General features: G+C 41.4%; 1 protein-coding gene across 1 annotated transcript in view; it reads right to left on the bottom strand.

Moving 5' to 3' along the window:
* The window catches only part of WWC3 (WWC family member 3), a 357,513-nt gene that overhangs the window by 109,656 nt on the left and 225,451 nt on the right, over positions 1-22,406 (bottom strand). Inside the window, exon 8 of the mRNA XM_082245434.1 lies at positions 22,133-22,206. Within this exon, the coding sequence (XP_082101560.1) occupies positions 22,133-22,206 (74 nt within the window). The remainder of the gene's footprint in view (positions 1-22,132; positions 22,207-22,406) is intronic.

Below are 22,406 nucleotides of genomic sequence, written 5' to 3'. Positions count from 1 at the left end.
AAAAAACCAGGAAGAGTATCCTTGATGAAAACACAGTGGACCACTCTGAGTAGTCCTCTTAAAGTACTATAAAGTGGGGGATGGCTGAGCATTGCTCAGATCCATCCAAATGAGGGAGCCCTTTCGTTGTAACAGACGGGGTTTCAGGTAGCCATTGGACCTGCTGCTTTTAACTCTGCTATTCAACACTATTTCTATTGAATATTTGATACAAAGATTCCCTGCCTTGTTATCTTTTACATACAGACTGTGGGCTATGCGGAATCAACAGTTCGTTACATCAGATTTGTAGTATGATACTTACCACTTAGTGATTGATGCAACTGAGACACGGTTACCCTAGATTAATATCCATACATGCACTGAGCTCAAGTCAATTGATTTCAGGTATGTTACAGCTGTCTGTTCAACAAATTTGCTTCTTGTTTCTTTTCCCTTTTTTCACAGTGACTGTAATATAAATGCAGCCTGTTTTTCACCTTCTATGGACCCTTTCTTTTGTGTTTATACCCAATAGAGAGGGCAATTTGGTTTCCCAAGTGGCCCCTTGTGGGAGATTGGTCCGCGGCCCTTGAGGTGCATGGTGTCAGGGTCGGCGGAGACCTGTTGGCTTGGTCTGATGACAGATCCTGATACTTTTTAATTATGTGGCTCTATGTTCAGCATTGACCTATTATTCAGGGTATGCATTGCATACTGGTATGATGAATTAAAACTTAATGCTATGAATATGTGGAAATTTTGACCTGTCTAATATGATTGTTTTCATCATAGATACTCTGCCTGTTTTTGTGTTTAATGACCCCTGAAGAAGATAAAATCCATGTACGTAGAAACTAGTTGGGTCTTCACTGCTCCGTGTGGACAGGAACAATTAAATATGGTCAACTCTATGCATTAGCCGCTATTGTTTTATCTGTTTACCATGTGATGCATTGAACATATTTTTGAAATTGTAATAACATTTATATATTTTTTATGAATTCTATGTAATCTTTCTATAGCTCATTGCCCCTTAAAGTCCCATTTAGAAGGTTATTTCATGTTTCAACAATCACATTTAGGGATGCGGACATATATTAGGTTTTTCCTTATTTTGACCTAACTGTTCCAATTATCATTATGTACCAGCCTTCATAAACTTCCTACTTTAATTTCCCCAATGAAGCCACTTTTCCATATATTACATACTTTGTCCTTCCCCTCCAGCATGAACATTCAGGCCTTCCGCTGGTGGCTGAACAAGGGGCTTTTTAGAATAGGTCACTTTTTCAGCTTCATGGGTCCTCTTTCCCTGGGGTATTATTTAAGTAAACTCGAAATGCCTTCTGCTGGAAAATTCAGATTTTCCCAAATTACACACTTTTTACACACTATCTGGGATACCAAACCTGAACCTCCCAGATTAACGTTATATGAAAAATGGTGCTCCAAGATTATGGATCAAGGGGGTGGCATCTCTATCATTTACTTATCCCTGGTGAACAAGGGGGATAAGCCTTCCTATGCCCGATCCTGGGAATCAGATTGGGAATTTCAATGGGTACCGGACAAATGGTTTCAGTCCTTCCGTAGGGCATTCACAGGTGTCATGAATATTTCACTAATAGAGGCAAATGTTAAAATTCTTACTAGATGTTACTATGTTCCAACAAAATCTTCTGGGTTCCATGTTTCATACCTGGTGGTCATGTCCCTGCATTAGAAATTTCTGGAACAAATAGCTTCCAGACGGAAGCGGGAACGACTGAAACTCCAGCAAACGTTGGAGGCTCGTCTGGACCGTCTTTCCTCCGCCTTTAAGCAGGCTCCGACTCCTGCCAACCGCAGACTATTGGCCCATTGTCGGACTGAGCTGGACTTATGCCTTACTGATAAGGCGGAGAGGACCTTGCGTTGGTCTCGCCAAATGTGGTACGCCAAAGCCAACAAACCGAACGCGATGTTGGCTAATAGGTTGCGGACTTTTGCCCCTAAATTTACCCCTGTCACTTTGCGCACTCGCCACAATGTGCTCACCAGTAACCCCCTTCGGGTCCTGGAAGAATTCCGTAATCGCCTTGCTGGGCTGTACTCGGCCCCGTCAAGGGCTGACCCTCACGCTGCGGATGCCTTCTTACAGCGTGTTTCCTTACCCACACTTTCGGCTTCTCATATGACTCTTATGGATCGTGATATTCAGGAGTCTGAAGTTTTACAATGCATTAAGGAACTGAAGATAGGGAAGAAACCTGGCCCAGATGGTTTTACTGCATTGTTTTATCGGAAGTTTGCCTCTGTCTTGGCCCCCCATCTGACTGCAATGTTTAACGCTGTTAAAAATGGACAATCCCTTACTCCGGACCTATTGACTGCCAACATTGTCATGTTGCCTAAACCGGATCGGGATCACTCATCGTGGGCTAATTTTCGCCCAATTTCGCTTATCAATATTGATATGAAGTTGCTAACTAAAATATTGGCTACGCGCCTGAATTCTTTCCTTCCTCGCCAGATCAAGAAGGATCAGGTCGGTTTCGTGCCCGGCCAGCAGGCAGGGGATGCTATTCGGCGGATCATACAACTGCAGCATTTTGCTCTTCAACGACGTATACCCGCTGTTACTGTCCCTGGACGTGACCAAGGCTTTCGACACCCTGTCTTGGCCTTATCTTATGACTGTTCTCCGCCGATTCGGCTTTGGCCCCTCCTTTCTGTCCTGGCTTTCTGCCCTTTATGATTCCCCTCAGGCCCGTATCAAATATTATGGATTTGAATCGCTCCCTTTTTCCATTGGCCGGGGTACACGGCAGGGGTGCCCGCTGTCACCCCTCCTATTTGTTCTGGCTTTGGAGCCCTTAGCAGAAGCAATACGTACCCACCCTGACATCTCGGGCATCGAAGTGGCAGGCTCCCCGCACAAAATATTGTTATTTGCGGACGATATCTTGCTGTCCCTTACTTCGCCTAGGATTTCACTGCCCAACCTTCTGGCTTTGCTGGATGCGTTTGCCGTTTTCTCAGGCCTGCATATCAATCCTGCCAAATCTAGTGCAATGTCCGTTACTTTGCCCCCTGAGGATGTGGTGGCCCTTCAAGCGGCCTTTCCTTTCAAATGGCACCCTGCTTTACCCTACCTGGGTATTAAACTATCTCCCACGTATGAAGGTCTTTATGCTGTTAATTATCCGCCTCTCTTTCGCCACTTGACATCCCTGCTTTCTTCCTGGTCTCACCTCTCTTTGTCTTGGTTTGGTAGGATCACGGCCATTCGTATGACCTATCTTCCTAAACTATTGTACTATTTCCGTGTGCTACCAGTTCCGATTCCCTCTCATATCTTACGCATTCATCAGCGCAAAATTCTGAAATTTATTTGGGGTTCTTCTAGACCCCGTATTAATAAACGCGTTCTGTATGCTCGGAGGATTTCTGGGGGGTTCTCGGTTCCGAATTTGAAGGCGTACTACACTGCGGCGTCAATAGCCCCTCTCTCTCATTTACACAACTCGTTTCAATTGCCACTATGGGCCACGATTGACTTGGTGGATGCCAGCCCAGTCCCCCTTTCTTCTATCCCTTGGCTCCCTTCTAAATTCCGACCGCCGGACTTGCGCCCTTGCCTCCTTCACTCTCTCCGCCTCTGGGACTCTGTCAAGTACTCAGCCAATTTGATTTCCCCCCACTTTCCCTTACTGCGTCTCTTCCCCTGCCCTATGTTTCCACCTGGTCTTGCTAATCCACGCGTGTTTTCATGGTGGACGGACCATAGCTTTGTGGACGTCCACTCGTTATTTACCCCCACGAGGATAGTCCCTTTTGGGGCCCTCCGCTCCTCGCACGATATACCTTTGCGAGAACATTTTCGATATATGCAACTCCATAGTTTTCTTCAGCAACTCATTAAACATAGACCTTTACCCTATACGCTTACGCCATTTCAAAGCCTCTGTAGGGCACGGCCCCACTCGCCGGGACTCATATCCCACTTATATGCCTCCATTATTGCCTGCGATACACCCCCTTTCACGGTCTATCACTCTAACTGGGAATTAGAATTGGGGGGAGGGTTGGACAGGGAAGACTGGCGGCATATGACGAGATGTTCCCGAAATGTCTTGATTCTGGAAAATGCATATAAGGTATTTTACCGGTGGTACTATACTCCGGCTAGGCTGGCTAAATTTATACCCTCATATTCCCCCCTGTGCTTCCGGGGATGTGCTCAGGAAGGGACTATGGCTCATATTTGGTGGAAGTGCCCCAGGGTGTGCAGACTGTGGATTAGGATTTATGCCTTGCTCCGTAATATTTTTCAAGTTACCCTGAAGAGGGACCCATATGAAGCACTCTTGTGTAAACCTATACCTGACCTGACTCGTACACAACGTCAGTTGGCTCAGCATTTGTTTACAGCTACGAAACTGACCATTGCCCGATCTTGGAAGACCCCGTTGCTTAGTTTTGAGGCGGTCAAAAACCGTATGAATGATATCCTCATTAATGAAAAGTTGACTGCGATAGTTTCTGATTCCCACGCCAAGTTTCTTAAGATGTGGGACCCTTGGATCTCGAACGTTGCCCCTTCCAGATTTCAGACCACCCTTCTCTCTCTTTAATGCCTCCTGGACGCTCGCCCCGCAGGACTCGTTCCCCCCTCTTCCCTTTCCCCGCCCTTTCTCTAGTCTTCTTTCTTTGTCGTTTTTCTCTTTGTTTGTCCTACCTTTTCACTCCTTCTTTCTCTCTTTTCCTTGTCTTTTATTGTTGTTTTCCTTCCTGGCTCGGTACTCTCAGGCCCAGCCCCTGTTTGCTCATTGGAACGTAATAGAACTTTTCATTTTGTTAGTCTTCCTGCTTTGTGAAGCACTAAGGGATTTTAGGTCCCTATTTATGCATTTTCACTTGTTGATACCCATTATTTGGTCCGTGATGTTTCCCAGTTGGCTCGCGCCATATGTCGGTATCATGTTTTGCTGCCATCTGTTCCCATGCGTTCCATTTTCTTTTGTCTTATTGTACACATGTACCATGTTTTTGATGTATGTTTATGCCTCTTCTTAAAATAAAAACTTTTGTACAAGAAATTTCTGGAACATATTTTTTCATCTCATATGAAGAGTCAATGGATTCTCTGTTCCCCAGGACACCACAGTTGCCCTCCTGAATGAAAGAATAGATACAATTCCTAAACACACCCAGTCCTTGATTCTTTTGATGTTTGATGTTGCTGGGAGCCAATATTACGATTGTGAGGGCCCGGGAAAGCCCTCGGTCTCAGCCTCGGCATCCAAACAAAAATGTCTTGGATCATGTCTCAGGAACAACTGGTTGCTAAAATTGAGAAGTCTGAGGCCACTTGGACACCATTGGTGTTATACTGTATATAATGGTTTCCCTTTATCCCGGACAGATATCTTCCTAAAAGAAGCCCCAAGGTTGTACCTTAATCTACCCCATTTCACCCTACTTGTTTTCCTCTGCCAACTCTCCTACTCCCTCGCTTTTTTCCCCTGTATTTTCCTTAGTATTCTCTTTTATTCCTCTTATCCTTAACTATTTTGGTGCCTAGAGACTGTGAAATAATGATAGATTTCAGTGTGTCTTTTTCCTGTACCTAAAGTCTCCTGTGGAGGGGATGCAGACCATTGGTTCCTGCATCTCCTTTACACTGAGTTCCATCCCTTTAGGCCCTAACGGGTCTACTCCAGTGGCTTTATTTGAGGTGGTTGATGGGTCGACATCCTGGTTTCCATGTCCCGGGGGGATCACCTCGTCCACAGTTTAAACCCATTGGGGTGGGTTGGGTGTTCTCTGTCGGGTTGGAGGGAACTGGTTTGAAGACCTGCTAAGCGAACTAACTAACGATCATATATGGAGGTTGAGGTATAGATTGGACACTTATATCTGTTTCAAGCTATCTCTCTCTAATTGCTTTTTTTTCTTCATGTTCCGTTGCTATATTTGTATCTGACGTTCTGTTTTATGATTCCTCAACTGTCACTACTTGTGCCTTGAAGGCTTACATATTGCTTGATTCTTGATGTTACTTCATTTTTTCAATAATCAAACATATTGAAAGTAAAAAAGCAAGAATGAAGATGAAGAAAAAGGAAGGGAAAGAGAGGGGGAGGAAAGTAGGAAGAATAAGAAAAATAATAATCCCCGGGATAATGTGCAACTCCAAGCACCTGATACATATGTATATAAGAAGTATGGGTGTAAAGATAGGTTACCAAGGCATCAATAAGGATTCATCAAAGTTGGGGGGCAAGTACTGTTGGTGACCAATGGCACCAAGTTTTTTCATAATTACAAATTCTGCCATGAGTGATGGCCTCTATTTTGGCATTGATCATAGCTTGATTGAATCTATGTTTGGTTTCAGCTAGAATCAGCGTTGGGGATTTCCAGGCTTTGGCAATAGTCTGTTTCTTGGCCGTAGTGATCTGTAGAAGGAGTTTAAATCGGCATTGGATGAGGTTAGCCAGTCTTAAATTTAAAAGTGCAATGGAAGGATCAGGAGAGATGGAAACCTTGAACAATGTCGACATCATAAGAAATATTTCCTCTCAGAATTCTTTGACTACCGGACAGTCCCACCAAATATGAAGATGCGATCCAGGAGCAGTAGAGCCTCAAAAACAAAATGTGGAGTAATGGGGGGTAAATTTCGCAATCTTGGCAGGGACCAAGTACCAGCGTGTGAGTTCTTTATAACTTGTTTTCACTGCAACCATATTTTGTGAGGATGATTTTGTGGCATTCCAGATCTCGTTCCAATCAGTTGTCTCCAACGTAAGCCCAAGATCAGACTCCCATTTAGCTACATAGGAAGGTGGTTCAGCGTCAGGTTTAGCAATAAGTTGGGCGTAAAGAGTCAAAACAAGTCCCTTTGGATAGGGATCACATTTGCATATATTTTCAAAATGGGACAGATTATGGAGTCTAACCCTGTCTCGAATATATGGTGTAAAAACGTTTTCAATATGGAGATACTGAAAAAGTTCTCAGTTCAGGAGTCCATGACTTTCACATAAAGTGGAAAATGGTTTGCATGAAGAGGGAAAAGTCAATTTAAGAGTTGAGTTAAGTTGGAATCATGCCCCATGATTTTTCTTTTTTTTCTCAAGAAAACGCAGCGCTTGTTAATGCACCGTGTGTATAGGCACATTGTAAACAATGGGCTGCATTTAAAATCAATAAAAAAAGCTGAGCTTTTTCAAACTGCAGCGTGCATAAGGCCTTTAGCCTGAGCAAAAGCGGTGCCGATGCTTTCAAATGTCATACCTAAAAGACAGCCAAAATGATTCCATAAAAGTAAATGTTCACACCTGAAAAACAAAGCTACCATTGTCCTGAATTTACCCCTAATCCTAAGCCTAAGAAAATGTAACCCTTTATCTACACCTATAACCCTTATATCTAAGGCTCCATTCACATATGTTGCGGCTGCAGTTCCCCGATTCAGGTGTGAATCAGGTCCGAATTTCCCCTGAATTTGCACATGAATTGGACCAGAAGGCACACAGAACCCTTTTTCAATGCGAACCGTGGCTGCCCCAGGGCTTTGTGAACAGGCTCCATTGAGAACCGGTCACACTCTCCAGTTATGCGAAGCGGATGAGCGGAAATCCGCATCCAATTTGCATGTGTGTGAACGGAGCCTAAACCTAAAGCTAATTCCTAAACATAACATTTTAATCCAAAGTCTCAAACCTAGCCTTTAAGATATTAGGGGGGATTCAATAATGCTGCTGCACCACTTTTTTGGTGTTAATCCCTCCTGTTAATGTATTGAGCCAAGCTCATGAAGCATTTTCAGCACTTTTGGTTCTTACAGCGGCTCTTGCTCCAAATGCAGGTAGGTCTAAAATGAGACACTTTTACATTGTGGTCACATTGAATGCGCTGCTTTTACATTGTATCGCATTGAGTGCGCCAAATGTAAAAGTGGAATTAGACCAACTCTCTTTCGGTGTACAGAGAGAAAAACGGTCTCAGTCCGATTTTGCTTAATTGTCTCTCATGCATTTTAAATGTGGAGCAGCATGAGCCAAATTCAAATACAAGTTGTAGACAGGTAAATTAATTTGGCACATTCTTTTAACCACTTTACCACCGGAGGATTTTGCTGTCTTATCTCTGGGCCACTTTTTGTGATTCGGCACTGTGCAACTTTAACTGACAATTGCGCGGTCATGCAATGCCGTACCCAAAAAAAATGTATGTCCTTTTTTTCCCACAAATAGAGCTTTCTTTTGGTGGTATTTGATCACCTGTGCGATTTTTTGCGCTATAAACAAAAAAAGAGCGACAATTTTGAAAAAATAACAATATGTTTCACATTTTTTTATATGAAATTGCCCCCCCCCCCCCAAAAAAAAAATGTAAAAATCAAAATTTTTTATAATTTTAGGCCAATTTGTTTTCTGCTACATATTTTTGGTAAAAAAAATTGCAATAAGCGTATTTTGATTGGTTTGCGCAAAAGTTATTGCATTTACTAACTAAGAGAAAGAATTCTGTCATGTTTGGTGTTTTTTTTTTTTTTAACGAGTAATGGCGGCGATCTGCGATTTTTTTTTTGCGGGACTGCGACATTGCAGCGGACAGATCAGACCCTTGACTGACATTTTTTACACTTTTGGGGGTACCAGTGACATTACTACAGTAATTAGTGCTATACATATGCACTGTTACTGTAAAAATGACACTGGCAGGGAAGGGGGTTTATTTTTATTGGTGATCAAGGGGTTAATGTATGCCTGGTGCTTACTAACGTGTGTGGGGGGAGGTGACTGAGTGACACAGGGACAGATCGCAGGTTCAGCTATGATGAACCCTGCAATCTGACCGTGCCTGTCACTTAGGAGATCCGCCAGCTTTGTTTACACAAGCGGGCGGATCTCCACACTCGATTCCCCGACGATCGGGGAAGAGCGGCGGTGATCACCGCCGCTCCTCCCCTGGCCCGACTCCCGCTGTGACTGAATACACGCGCGCCGCCGAGAGAGGGGAATATCTGACGACGTAGGTCTACGTCGTCAGATGTTATCGAGCCACTTTGCCATAGTAGCAGCTCAGTGAGCAGCGGTAAAGTGGTTAAAATGCATGAGAGACGCCTCTGCAAAATATGCCCTTGCCAGTCTTTATGATATTCAGGAACTTTCCCCCAATGCCTATACCTAGTTCCTTAAATAAAGGCACAGCTTAACTAATGCTTAAATTGGGTGCATCACCTAATTCTAATGGCTTAATGACAGAGGAATATTATTACAATAAAATAAAAATGATCATGCCAATAACAGCATAATAATATTTAAAATTTTGTTGCACAATAATGCTCAACAATAAAAAGCTGTAATCAAAACTGGGCCCCATCTAGCATGCCAAAAACAGTTGATTTGCATGTACAGTCATGATAGCGGGTTTAGATTGTAATGATGAAAAAGACCAGTTGCCATTTAGGAAAACCAAGCTGACATATTAAGAGAAATAAAATAAGTATTTGGAAAAGGAAAAACATGAGCAGGTTTCACATATTACTCCATAAAATGATCCTAAACAATGCTGACAGGTCATCTTCAACAACTTCAAAATGGTCTCCAGAATTCCACTCTTGTTCTGAGAATCAGTGCCCAGTTTTCCTGTGAGCCCAATGAAAATAACTTAATAGATGTCAGAGGTATTGCCTGCAAAACCTTCTTACAAGGCAAAGGGATAAATCAATTCAGCAGAGAAAGAAAGAATGGAAGGACACAGATGTAACTTAACCAAGTGCGTCACCGAATCTAAATAATAAGTGAAGAGAAAACCATGCAGTGCCTATTCCCCGATGTACCCTATAACATTTATTAAAGTGTGGATTTACAATGGGCTACAGATGTTTTATCGCAGTTCCCGGCTTGACCCACTGAACTACAAATACATGTGTATATATATATATACAGTATATCAGGGCTTGACACATTTGATATATATCTAGGAACCAGCTAAAAAAGTTGGGAGCCAGTTTTTTCATTTTTGTAGCGTGGGTTGTCAGCGCCCCAGGGAAGGGCAAGTAATTTGCGCTCCCTAACCCTAACTTACAGCAGAGTGGCCAGTCAATAACTCCAATGTAACGCCATTGTATCAGGGTTATAGGCTGGCCAGAAATAATGACACTAAAAACCTGTTATAGGGGAAACTCCTCATTATGCCGCATGACTGCGGCATTTAAAATGCTCTAATCTGCTGCCTATTGTAGCTTAAGGGTGGTCGTTGGTGGGTGGCAAAAACATGTCTCTACTGCACATTTTTACCACCCAACTGCACATCTAAATAAAGCCTTCATGACACTTTAAATAAAATACAAAAAGCATGAAAGAAGTATCCCAGAGTTGCTGATCTCCTGCTGCCTATTTGCAGCTACTTCCTGCCTACATGTGTGAGTCACCCTCTGGTAATTGTTGATAATACACAGGGCTTTACAAAGGACATAAGGATTCTTCTTAAGCATACCTGCCTCATCTCCCCTCCTCAACCTCACAGCACACCATAAACAACTTTCCAAGAAGTGCATTATTTGATAGAACACCAGCTCAGCGTGTCACAAAATGCACACAGGAACACACAGCCCAGGCAGCCCCCGTGCTCCATGCTTCACCAGAAAACCTCCTGCTCCTTCTAAGAGTAGCGACAGTCCACCTGCTAGGTCAGCAAAAGGCCACACAGGCTGCCGGTTCGCCCTCCTCCCCACCCTTCACCAAGTTCTGACCTCCCCCCACCAACCTGTACTGTGTAGGTGGGATCTGGAGGAAGGAAGGCCAGCTTGGCTGCAACGTGACACGGGCAGCAGAAGAGAGCTCCCACAGGGAGAAGCCGTTCATGCTCGGACCTTGCTCGGGCAGAGGAGAGGAGCCTGGCCCCCTCCCCTGTCACTCACAGCTGGACATCAGATTACTGCACGGCTCCAGGGAAAACACAGAGACCAGGCAGGGGGGGGGGAGCGAAGAATCAGCTGCCTGGCACTCTGAGCTGCGTGTCCAGGCAGTCAGTCAGGAGTTGCAGTGTTTGGCCTGGCGGCAGCCAAGGCGCCAGGACGCGGTTTCTGGTTGCCATGGCGACCTGGCGCCTGGGGTTTGTCGAGCCCTGATATATATATATATATATATATTTTTTTTTTTTTTATTAGGCATATCACTAATATTATTTGATTATTAGTTCTATTATTAGATCTCACACGCATGGCTATGGGGATAAATAAATCTTAAATTGGATCTTCACTGCATCTAAGCACCACAAACCAAATCCACTATTTAATTCATTTTTAATATTCAAAAAAATCTCCCCCACCTATCCATGTCTCCATGCTTTATTTTGTTGAGAAATCACTTTGAAAAACACCTCCCTAGCATTTCTGGCCTTGGCCATCTTAAGTAAGGGCAGATGATTCATGTAGCATTTACTTCCTGTAATCCATCTACCCTTGCTCTAATGTGTATGCATGGGAGTGTGCTTAGCTTAGAAATCCCCTTCTTCTGTAGACTCCTGTGATGTATGACATCATTTGCCTAGGCAAAAAAGCAGTAAGCAACTGAAGAAATGTAAAAAAAGAAAAAAAAAAGTTTAAAACAAGTAAATATGATATAATTTCCTATCTATTTACTAACGTTAGCAGCAAGGAGATTACAAATAGTCAGTGTTGATTGATAGAGTGAAGTTAATAATAAACAACTTTGTTATCTTTGGACTTTTTAGAGGTGGTGCACACAGTATATAAAATTATTTTTGGATGTTGTATTGAACAATTAATCACAATGATCAAAGATTCCAACAAAGGGGACTGTTCAGTGATTAAAATCCCATAAGTACAGCTAGGAGCAGTGTGAAGTCCTTATTTGAAATTTGAGATAGATATATACAGGTGCATCTCAGTAAATATCATCAAAAATTGAATTTATTTCAGTAATTGTATTAAAAAAATGAAACTCATATTATATAGAATAATTTCAAACAGAGTGATATACTCTAGTTCAAGCAATTCTTTCTTTAAATGGTGATGATTATGGCTTAAAGCTAGTGAAAACACAAAATTCAGTATTGTATATTGTAGACTTATGGTATCGCACTCTAATCAGTTAGTTAACTCAAAACATCTGTAAAGGTTTCCTGAGCCTTTAAATTGACTCTTAGTCTGGTTCAGTAGGTTACACAATCATGGGGAAGACTGCTGACATGACAGTTGCCCAGAAGGCAGTCACTGACACCCTCCACAAGGAGGGTAAATCACAAAAGATCATTACTAAAGAAGCTGGTTGTTCAGAGTGCTGTATCCAAGCATATTAATGGAAATTTGAGTGGGAGGAAAAAGCATGGTAGAAAAAGGTGCACAAGAAACAGGGATAACCACAGCCTTGAGAGGATTGTGAAGCACAGACCATTCAAGAATTTGGGGGAGATTCACAAGGAGTGGACTACGGCTGGTGTCAGTGCTTCAAAAGCCACCACACACAGATGTGTCCAGGACATGGGCTACAACTGTCGCATTCCTTGTATTAAGCCACTCCTGAACCAGAGACAAAGTCAAACCATCTTACATGGGCTAAGGAGAAAAACCACTGGACTGTTGCTCAATGGCCCTTTTCGGATGAAAGTACATTTAGAAATCAAGGTCCCAGAGTCTGGAGGAAGAGTTTAGAGGCACATAATTCAAGTTGCATGAGGTCCAATGTGAAGTTTCCACAGTCAGTAATGATTTGGAGAGCCATGTCATCTGCTGGTGTTGGTCCACTGTGTTTTATTAAGTCCAAAGTCCACACATCCCCCTACCAGCAAATTCTAGAGCACTTCATGCTTCCCTCTGCTGACCAGTTTATTGAGATGCTGATTTCCTTTCCCAGCAGGACTTGGTACCTACCCACACTGCCAAAAGCACCAATATGGTACTAATGATCTGGTTTAAAGATCACAGTATCACAGTGCTTGATTGGCCAGCAAACTAACCTGACCTAAACCCCATAGAGAATCTGTGGGGTATTGTTAAGAGGAAGATGAAAGACACCAGACCTAGCAATGCAGATGAGCTAATGGGCGCTATCAAAGCAACCTGGGCTTCCATAACACCTCAGCAGTGCCACTAGCTGATCGCCTCCATGCCACCCCGCATTTATGCAGTACTTCATGCAAAAGGAGCCCTGGACCAAGTATTGAGTGCATACTATAATGTACATGAACATACTTTGCAGTAAGCCAACACTTATGTATTAAAAATCTCAATCTTTTTTATTTGCCTTATGTAATATTCTAATTTTCTGAATACAAAATTTTGGGTTTTTACTAGCTGTAAACTATAATCGTCAAAATTAAAAGGAATAAATTCTTGAAATATATCACTCTGTGTGTAATTAATCTATTTAATACGAGTTTCACTTTTTGAATTGAATTACTGAAATACATTTACTTTTTGATGATATTCAAATTTTTTGAGATTCATCTGTATTCTTCATTAAAAGTTCTTCTGGAATAGCTTGTGCAGAGGTAAGCCAACCTGTCTTCTATAGAAACCAGTCTCTAACCATCATTTGTCTAGTGAAGTAAAACCTTTAAAAGTAAAAGTGAACACCACAATATGATCTGCAGTGTTCCTCTCTGATTTATTTTCACCTTGTTACTGGTACCCGATTTTATAGCTAAGTCATTATAAATAAAAATAGCCAAGATAGATCACTCTTTCTTAGGATTCTCATACTGATGTCTTTTTTTTTATGAGGGAAGTGTTGCCAGACGTTCATTGTGTAGAATACACATATACTGTACATGGGTACAGGCACAAGATTTACAGAACACTAGAGGCCATTGTGCGAAGAATGTATTATAAATGAAGAATGTGATAGTACAGTTAATTTAAAATTGCATATTTTCAATCATAATCATACACCTAACATGCACACCAAATAAAAGTGTCCTTCCTGACATATTTGACCAAATATACTTTCCTTCATGTCTCACTATATACTTAAACTACATCTATATCTTAAAGTTAAAACGTCTGTGCAAAGAATGTTTATAACAAAATGATCTTGCACTAATCAAAGTATAATTTAAAAATAGAATTTTATAAAGATATGCAGTATCTGGTGATCCAGTCAATTATTCCCCCATCCACTGAAAGGTAACATTACTGCAGTAAATTCACTGCAGTGCTGTTACCCTGCGCAGTAGTTGCATTTTTTCCACAGACCTAGGAGGAGGGTTATCAGCACTTTAACTGTTGATAACCTTCCCATTCCCTGCCATTTAGCACAGGATATGTGATTCTGTGTCCAGAGGTAGTGATGCAGTGCTTCTTGGCTCAGGGGTGTGAATATTTTGGTAGCCTGTGTGATGACATAACATGGGCCAAAAGGAGTTTGTCGCTTCCAGAATAGTTTCATTGTGTACCTAACCTTATTCACAATAATTAGCATTACCAATGCCAAAACTAAGACTTAGGCCCCTTTCACACTAGTGCGACTTGTCCCGCGATTTTGGACCGCAAAATCGCATGACAAGTCGTTTTCCATTATTTTCAATGAGCCACATTCATATCAGTGCGACTTGAAGTCGCACCGACTTCAAAGTAGTCCCTGCACAACTTTGGCACGATTTTGAGGCCAAAGACATTCAAGCCCAGTCAAAATCGCAGCAAAAGTCGCTGCAAAAGTCGCAGCAAAATCGCGGTAAATCACGTGGCTTTGAAGTCGCACAATCGTGAAAGGGGCCTTAAAGTGATTGTAAAGTATTTTTTTTTCATACAAAAAACATGTCATACTTACCTGCTCTGTGCAATAAAATTGCACAGAGTGGCCTAGACCCTTCTCTTTGGGAGTCCCCGCCGGTGCTCCTTGCTCCTCCTCTTCTCGGTGTGCCACTAAAGGAAACCGCTTACTACTGTGGCACACCTGCGGGCTCATGATTTGGGGCTACCCACCGCTGTCTCGTCAAAGGATTTGACTAACAGCAGCAGTCTGTACGAGCGAGGAGAGCCGATACAGGCAGGAACGGTGCTGGAACAAATGAGGGCTCAGGTAAGTATAAGGGAGAGTTATGGGGCATTACTGGTACTGGAACATTTTTTAACCTCAATGCAGGAAATGCATTAAGGTAAAAAATGTTTAGGCATCAGAACCACTTTAATTCCATCCACATCAAATATGTCCTCTCTCCGACATATCTGACTGTATATTTAAGTTGCACCTGTGTGTGACCAGACTATTGTGGCACATGTACAATATATATATATATATATATATATATATATATACACATACAGTGCCTTGCAAAAGTATTCGGCCCCCTTGAACTTTGCGACCTCAGCTGTAGATCTCTGCAGTTCATCCAGAGTGATCATGGGCCTCTTGGCTGCATCTCTGATCAGTCTTCTCCTTGTATGAGCTGAAAGTTTAGAGGGACGGCCAGGTCTTCGTAGATTTGCAGTGGTCTGATACTCCTTCCATTTCAATATTATCACTTGCACAGTGCTCCTTGGGATGTTTAAAGCTTGGGAAATCTTTTTGTATCCAAATCTGGCTTTAAACTTCTCCACAACAGTATATCGGACCTGCCTGGTGTGTTCCTTGTTCTTCATGATGCTCTCTGCGCTTTAAACTGACCTCTGAGACTATCACAGTGCAGGTGCATTTATACAGAGACTTGATTACACACAGGTGGATTCTATTTATCATCATTAGTCATTTAGGTCAACATTGGATCATTCAGAGATCCTCACTGAACTTCTGGAGAGAGTTTGCTGCACTGAAAGTAAAGGGGCTGAATAATTTTGCACACCCAATTTTTCAGTTTTTTATTTGTTAAAAAAGTTTGAAATATCCAATAAATTTCTTTCCACTTCATGATTGTGTCCCACTTGTTGTTGATTCTTCACAAAAAAATTACAGTTTTATATCTTTATGTTTGAAGCCTGAAATGTGGCAAAAGGTCGAAAAGTTCAAGGGGGCCGAATACTTTCGCAAGGCACTGTATACATACACTGTGTATATATATATATATATATATATATATATATATATATTTACATGAACACACACATACAAGCTGTACACTCACTACTTTACATTGTAGCAAAGTGTCATTTCTTAAGTGTTGTGACATGAAAAGATATAATAAAATATTTACGAAAATGTGAGCGGAGTACATACATACATAAATCCTTGCCAATAAAAAGCTCTACAACAAGCCATTACTGACCTCTCTAGCTGTACATACCATGAAGTAATTATTCCTCAAAAAACACAAAAAAGCGTGTTGCGCTTGTGATGCCATTCATTGGTGATGCCACCTCAAGTGCAAACCTCCGTTTTACATATGACAAACGTAGCAAAAAAATGTGAAGAGGGCATAGCCTGGAACAGCATCGGTGTCTCACAGAGCTCCTGCTGAAGATTCCACATCGATAATTCCCTAAAATTTGGAACAAAACCAGTCTAGATTCCTTGGAGACCAGTTGACCCACCTCTCCCTGGCACACAATGCCTGCATGATGACGCATAAAGGAAGGAAGATAGTGGTCCCTGTGGAGCAGCAAGATGGCACCCAGTCAGCCTTACAGCAGCCCGCTCCTCGAGGAGCAGAGAAACCTAAGGACTTCATGAGTCAACCAAGTAAGGAATCACACCTGCAAGGGAAGGAGCCTGCCAGAGATATGTTAGCTAGGAGGCAGATATATTGCATAGCACAGAAACCCCTGCTGCCTTAGAATAAACAGTCCTGGCAGAAATTGAGACTAATACTGATGACACTGAATAACCATCTTTTGGGGGCAATATTGTGGGTGGTTAACAAATGTACAGCTTCTGTTAGTACGCAAGGATCACTTTGGCAGCTTGAGGAAGAAACTGTCACTTAAGTGTTAGAATCTCCAAAAGATCAGGGAACTAATTACTGCCATTGAAATTCGTATCAGTGACAATGAGGTTCAGCTTCCACCCTTCGTTAGAGAAGCCTGACCCGCTTCCCATCTGGCTACAGCCACCAATAATAGGGCAGTTTACATCAAAAACAGGCTCTGGCACAACAACGTGCTCATAGTGGGAATGGGCCTGCCGGAGTGAGAGTTAGAGTAATTATAGTCCACCTTGCCAGAGAACGAGCTAATATACAATATAACGGGTGAAAGTGTCCTTCTACCTAGACTTTTCAGCTGAAGTTCATTATAGGAGGGCCTAATTTGCTGAAGTTAAGAAAAGTTTACAATGCTTCCAAGTGCCTTATGTTGGTAGAGAAAAGCTGTCAGATGAGCCCGGGTTTTCAATCCCCAGCTGCACTATACTTCGGCATTCAGAGAGCTCGGTCAGACTGTTGAATACACTCAGCAAAGTAAAAGCAGCAGGATGGGGAGCGTGTGCTATGCTCTCTGCCTCCCCCTACAGTGCTTCCCAGCTGTTTGAGGAAAGGTACTGTACTGCAACCTTTTAAAGGGCTATATATATGTGTGTGTGTGTTTGTATGTGTGTATGTGCATGTGTTTAGGTGTGTGTACATGGGTTTGTATGCGTGTGTGTTTGTTTGTATGTGTGTGCGCACATATGTTTGTACATGTGTTTGTATACATGTATTTGTATGTGTGTGTGTACTTGTGTTTGTATGTGTCTACATATGTTTGTATGCATGTGTGTGTGTGTATACGTGTGTGTATGTATGTGTGTTTGTACATGTGTTTGCGTGTGTGTGTGTGTGTGTTTATGTGTTTGGACATGTATTTGCCTCTGCAGCTAAAGGGGGAGCAGTTGGGGGTGGCAAAAAAACGCATTGTTTTATTACCTTCCAACCTCACATGTGAATAAGCCCTTGGTTCACATCTGGGTTGCTGTGTGTAGGGCAGCCCAATCATTTCAGTGGGAAAGAAGTCCCCTATCCTTTTCTTTTTTTTTAACTATGCTGCACCAAAAACACCCCGTGTTTGCCAATGTGTGAGGTACCACTAAAAATAATGGCACTGCTAAAGAGAAGAGCATTTGCCTGCATGTCGGGAACGAGCACCGTTTTGCGTGCATTCATGCGTCACCCAGTAACATGAACCAAGCCTTACACCGGGGTGCCTCAAAACTGAAAATACTTTTCAAGGGCGCCCCAACTGGAAGCAGGTTGAGAAACACTGCCCTATGTTATGCTATACCCTGCCAAACTGAGAGTTATGGCACGGGGGCAAGCTCACTTTTTTTAAATTGCTGCAGTCATTCTCCAGGCTTGATAACAATGAACAAAGTATTTGCAACAGAAACATGGATGGAGAAGAGGATTAACATTTGGTCCTTAAGTGCCTTCTTGCTTTGAGCTCACCATATGCTCTGCAGTTACCCACCAGCACTGTTTTATTTTTAAGCTAAGGGATAGATTGCTATTTTCATATGTGCAAGAGGAGATTCTTTATACGCTACCTCTACTGAATTTACTGTAAGTGACTGAATTTTATTTTTCTATATTTCTAATTTGGGACTATTTTGCTCCATTGACAATTCACTAGGAATTTTGCATGCTACGTTTTTGCGTTGCATTCATGGAGCTATCCTCATTGAGTTTGGTAGGGATATTCACTGTTGCTCAACTGCTTACATATGTCTGGATCCCTCACTCTAAAGAGCGGTTGCGCTCACTTTGTTTGCCACTTTTTCAGTTTCTTTTTTAGAGCGGCCTACTCCATCAAGGCCAATGCACCACAAGCCAGTAGCAAACACTACACTACATTGCCACCTGTGCTCCACTGTATCCCCTGATTCGATCAACATAGCCGATTCTAAGTTTACACTAGGGCTGAACGATAGTCAATGTGATATCGACTATCGTGCTGTGGGCGTGGACGATTGTCACATCGCCGAAGATAATGATGTAAGGAATAGGCATTAGGCAGGGAGAAGTCGGGATGACTCACAGTCTTTGTAGCAGAACAGAGCCAACATCCGTCCCACACGTTCAGTCTGCCTGCCAGCAGCTAGCTTAGTTCTCCAACTGATGATCCTAGAGTGAGGAGCTCAGCTCCTCCCTGTAACCAATCAGCGGCTCCTAGCTCACTGACACTGAAGAACTGGATACAAATAAGTAAATTTGTAACAGTTCAGAGGGAAGAGTCAGTTCACTGAGTAATTCAGTACACCGTGGACGGATGTCATGTCAGGCTTGTGTTCTTCTACCTCCTGCCAGAGGTCCCGACTGTGCCTAATCCAAACTGACTGTCAATGTCAATCCCTACAATAACATTAACCCTGGCCTGCCCTGGCTGTATGGTGCAATCTGCAATTACAATCCGAAGAAGGCTGCCCTGCTGCAATACTTCCATGATTTCCTCTCAATATCGCAATATATATAGTTGGAAAGAAAAATATCGCAATGTACTTTTTTTCCAATATCTTGCAGCCCTAGTTTACACTGTCAAGACTTTTGCAACATCACATGGTCCAGTAAGGCATTGGTGGACTGTATTTGTATGTCTGATTTTCTGACCATGATTGGTGTATTACAAATGTTTATGTAATTTAATGCACTTGCTCTGGAAATTTGTTTTCTCTTCAAAAAAGCATCTTTTTGAGTAAAAAAACAACAAAAAAAAAAACAACGTATGAAGCTCATAATACTGTATAAGCTTCTTTGCCGCCTTTGTCGCAAATAGGGCAGCCTATTGAAAAGGATGAGTTCCTCTATGCCTGTAACACGACAGCATGCAAAATACAATCAAAACTCCCGGCTCCTGCCATCATAGTATGATTGGGGCCTAAATTTGTGTGATTATTTTGTGATTGTGTGATGTGCAGCTTAGAAACACCTACTGCGAGGGCTGGTAGAGTGCCAAGGTTCCTCTCTTTATAGACAATAGGGGGAAAATGAGTTGAGATTTCAGTACGCCTGTTGTGAACCTTGAAAACACATTTTTCCACAATGTTTTTAGCTACAGAAAAGAAAAGGGGTTGGTTTAAAGTATTTTTACTACTTGTTTAGAATATGTAAATACTTTAGACTGCAGTGTCTGTGTACAGTCACAGCAAATACTATTCACAGCAAATAATATGCCTTCAATCATGTTAGCGTACATTCACAGCAAATACTATTCGCAGCAAATAATATGCCTTTAATCATGTTACACTATGTATTTACCCTCCTTTAAATTAATGAATATGCTTCTGTATATGCTGTAGCTACGGTATATATTAAACTCTATTCTCTCCAAATATGCCAAAGTAATGTATAACTATATACATAATCTCACCAAATAATGCCTTATATTATGTATAATAGAACCCCAACTATACCAAATAATATATTTTCTCTAATTATGTAATGGCTAAAGAATAAGCAGATCCATACTACATAATATGTCCTCAATCATGTCGTACTATATTTTAACTTTATTCACAATAAATAACACACACTTTGTCATCACCACACAATTTACCCAATCCTCCAGAAAATGAAATGCCCTATGTGTATAAATATACTGTACATAATCGCAATAACAAAAATAATATGGACCAATAATATGACAACAGAATTAACTTCAACCACACCAAATACTATAAATAAAACAATCACCTGTGCCTACCACAATTGTGAAAAAAAAAAAAAAAAAATATATATATATATATATATATATATATATATATATATATATATATATATATATATATATATATATATATATATATATCAAACGTGAATATTAAATATGTGGTCCAAAGTCTTTTCAACAAATCTTTGTGTTTTCTGTTATTTATTTCACCCCACACATTTCTGTGATTCACACATTGCATAGCTAGGGAGTTTATTTCAACATTTTCTGGTTCAGCTTGACAGCTTCATGTGGCACTGTGTCAAGACAGTTAATTTACAGAAACTATATACCAGCAGTGAGATTTAACATTCAACTATAAATGTGCTATTATATATTCAAACTATTAGAAAAGTGGATGCTTTTCCCACCCTGTAAAAGAAGCGTTACTGATATTTTGGGTTGACTTGCTATAAAAAAAAAATAGAGGTTGTTCACCCTGCTCCTTTAGTTAATCAAACCTTTTATTCATGTCACTAGTAGCACTATCTGCGTGAAGTAGCTTAGCTCTACCCATGCAACAGATAGGTTAATAAGATAAAGATCCCCATAGAATAGATGGCTTGAGTTTTAGCCAATTCCTGATGAATTGGCTAAAATTTGAGCTGTGGGTGCCCCTGTGTGCAAGCACAACCTTGCTCAATGAAAGTGGATTTAAAAAATTAACTGAAACAGGTGTAAACTGACCAGATGCAGTCACTTGATGGCAACGCCAAAAGCTGTGGGGGTGTTGAAGCTGCTAAAAATTTAATAGCCAGTAGTAGAGATTTCTTCATCCACTCTGTGAACATGGTTGGGAGAATCAAATGTTTTTTTTTTTCTTATTTGCTGTCTGAACCAGAGAAAGTCAAGCCATGTATGGCAGCCTTAAACTACTTCTACCTAAAGTTGTTCTAAAGTGTGTGTGTTAGTAAGATCATTTTGGGACAACAGACTGAAATCTTTACCAAAGTCCGGTACACACCAAAAGTCAGCCATTTTGCTTTCTGTTCAACAGAAGCCGGTCTAATGACTGGCTTCTGTCTGTTGAACGGTCTTGTTGGAAAACCAGCATTCATTTAACACTTCCAGCCAATGTCTGAAAGCATTGATCAGTGTATTCTGACGGGAAGAGGGATCCACTCCTGTGAGAATACAATAGCTCAGGAAGAGAGATCCCTGCATCACAACAACCTGCGGGTTGAACAGAAAAAACCTGATAGGTCCCTGCATCAACAATGTGTGATGCAGGGATCTCCTTAGCTGAACAAGAAATAAAATTAAATAAACTGTATGTGTATGCCCAGCTTAAGACAGAGAATAGTTGTCTATAAACGGATGCTTCCATATAAATGATTGTTAAAAACGAATATTTGAAAATGTAAATTGTGTACTTCCAGTGACTCGATAAGCCATTACATGTTACACAAAAATGTTTGTGCTAGAAAGTTCATGACTGACCTTTAACATCTAAGCGTATGAAAGGAATGCAGAAGTACATAACATATTTCAACAGTCATTAGCTTGGCATATTTCAACATAATGGCTTTTCATTAGCCACCATTAGCTTTGATCAGAATAGTTCACAGGAGAGCTTACCTCTTCTTGGCCTCCTCATACTGCCAATTAAGTCTCACTCTGTCCACCAGTCTTGATTTATCATCATAGCCATACTGTATGGAAAGAATATCAATAACATTACTAAGCAAAAAAGTTCTAAAAACAAAAGAAAATGACAAGAATTGCACAACTGCATAATATGCCTAACACAATGCTTATCTTATTAACAAATTGTAAAAGAAAACAGTAAAACTGATTTTTTTTAAAAAACGTTTAAATTGTTGTTTAAGTGATAAACTTAAAGCCCAACTCT

Source organism: Pelophylax lessonae (assembly GCF_965119305.1).
Source record: "Pelophylax lessonae genome assembly, chromosome: 2".
Classification (NCBI taxonomy): Eukaryota; Metazoa; Chordata; class Amphibia; order Anura; family Ranidae; genus Pelophylax; species Pelophylax lessonae.
The sequence above is the reverse complement of the archived record's forward strand: the minus strand, read 5'-3'. Positions and strand labels throughout refer to the sequence as shown.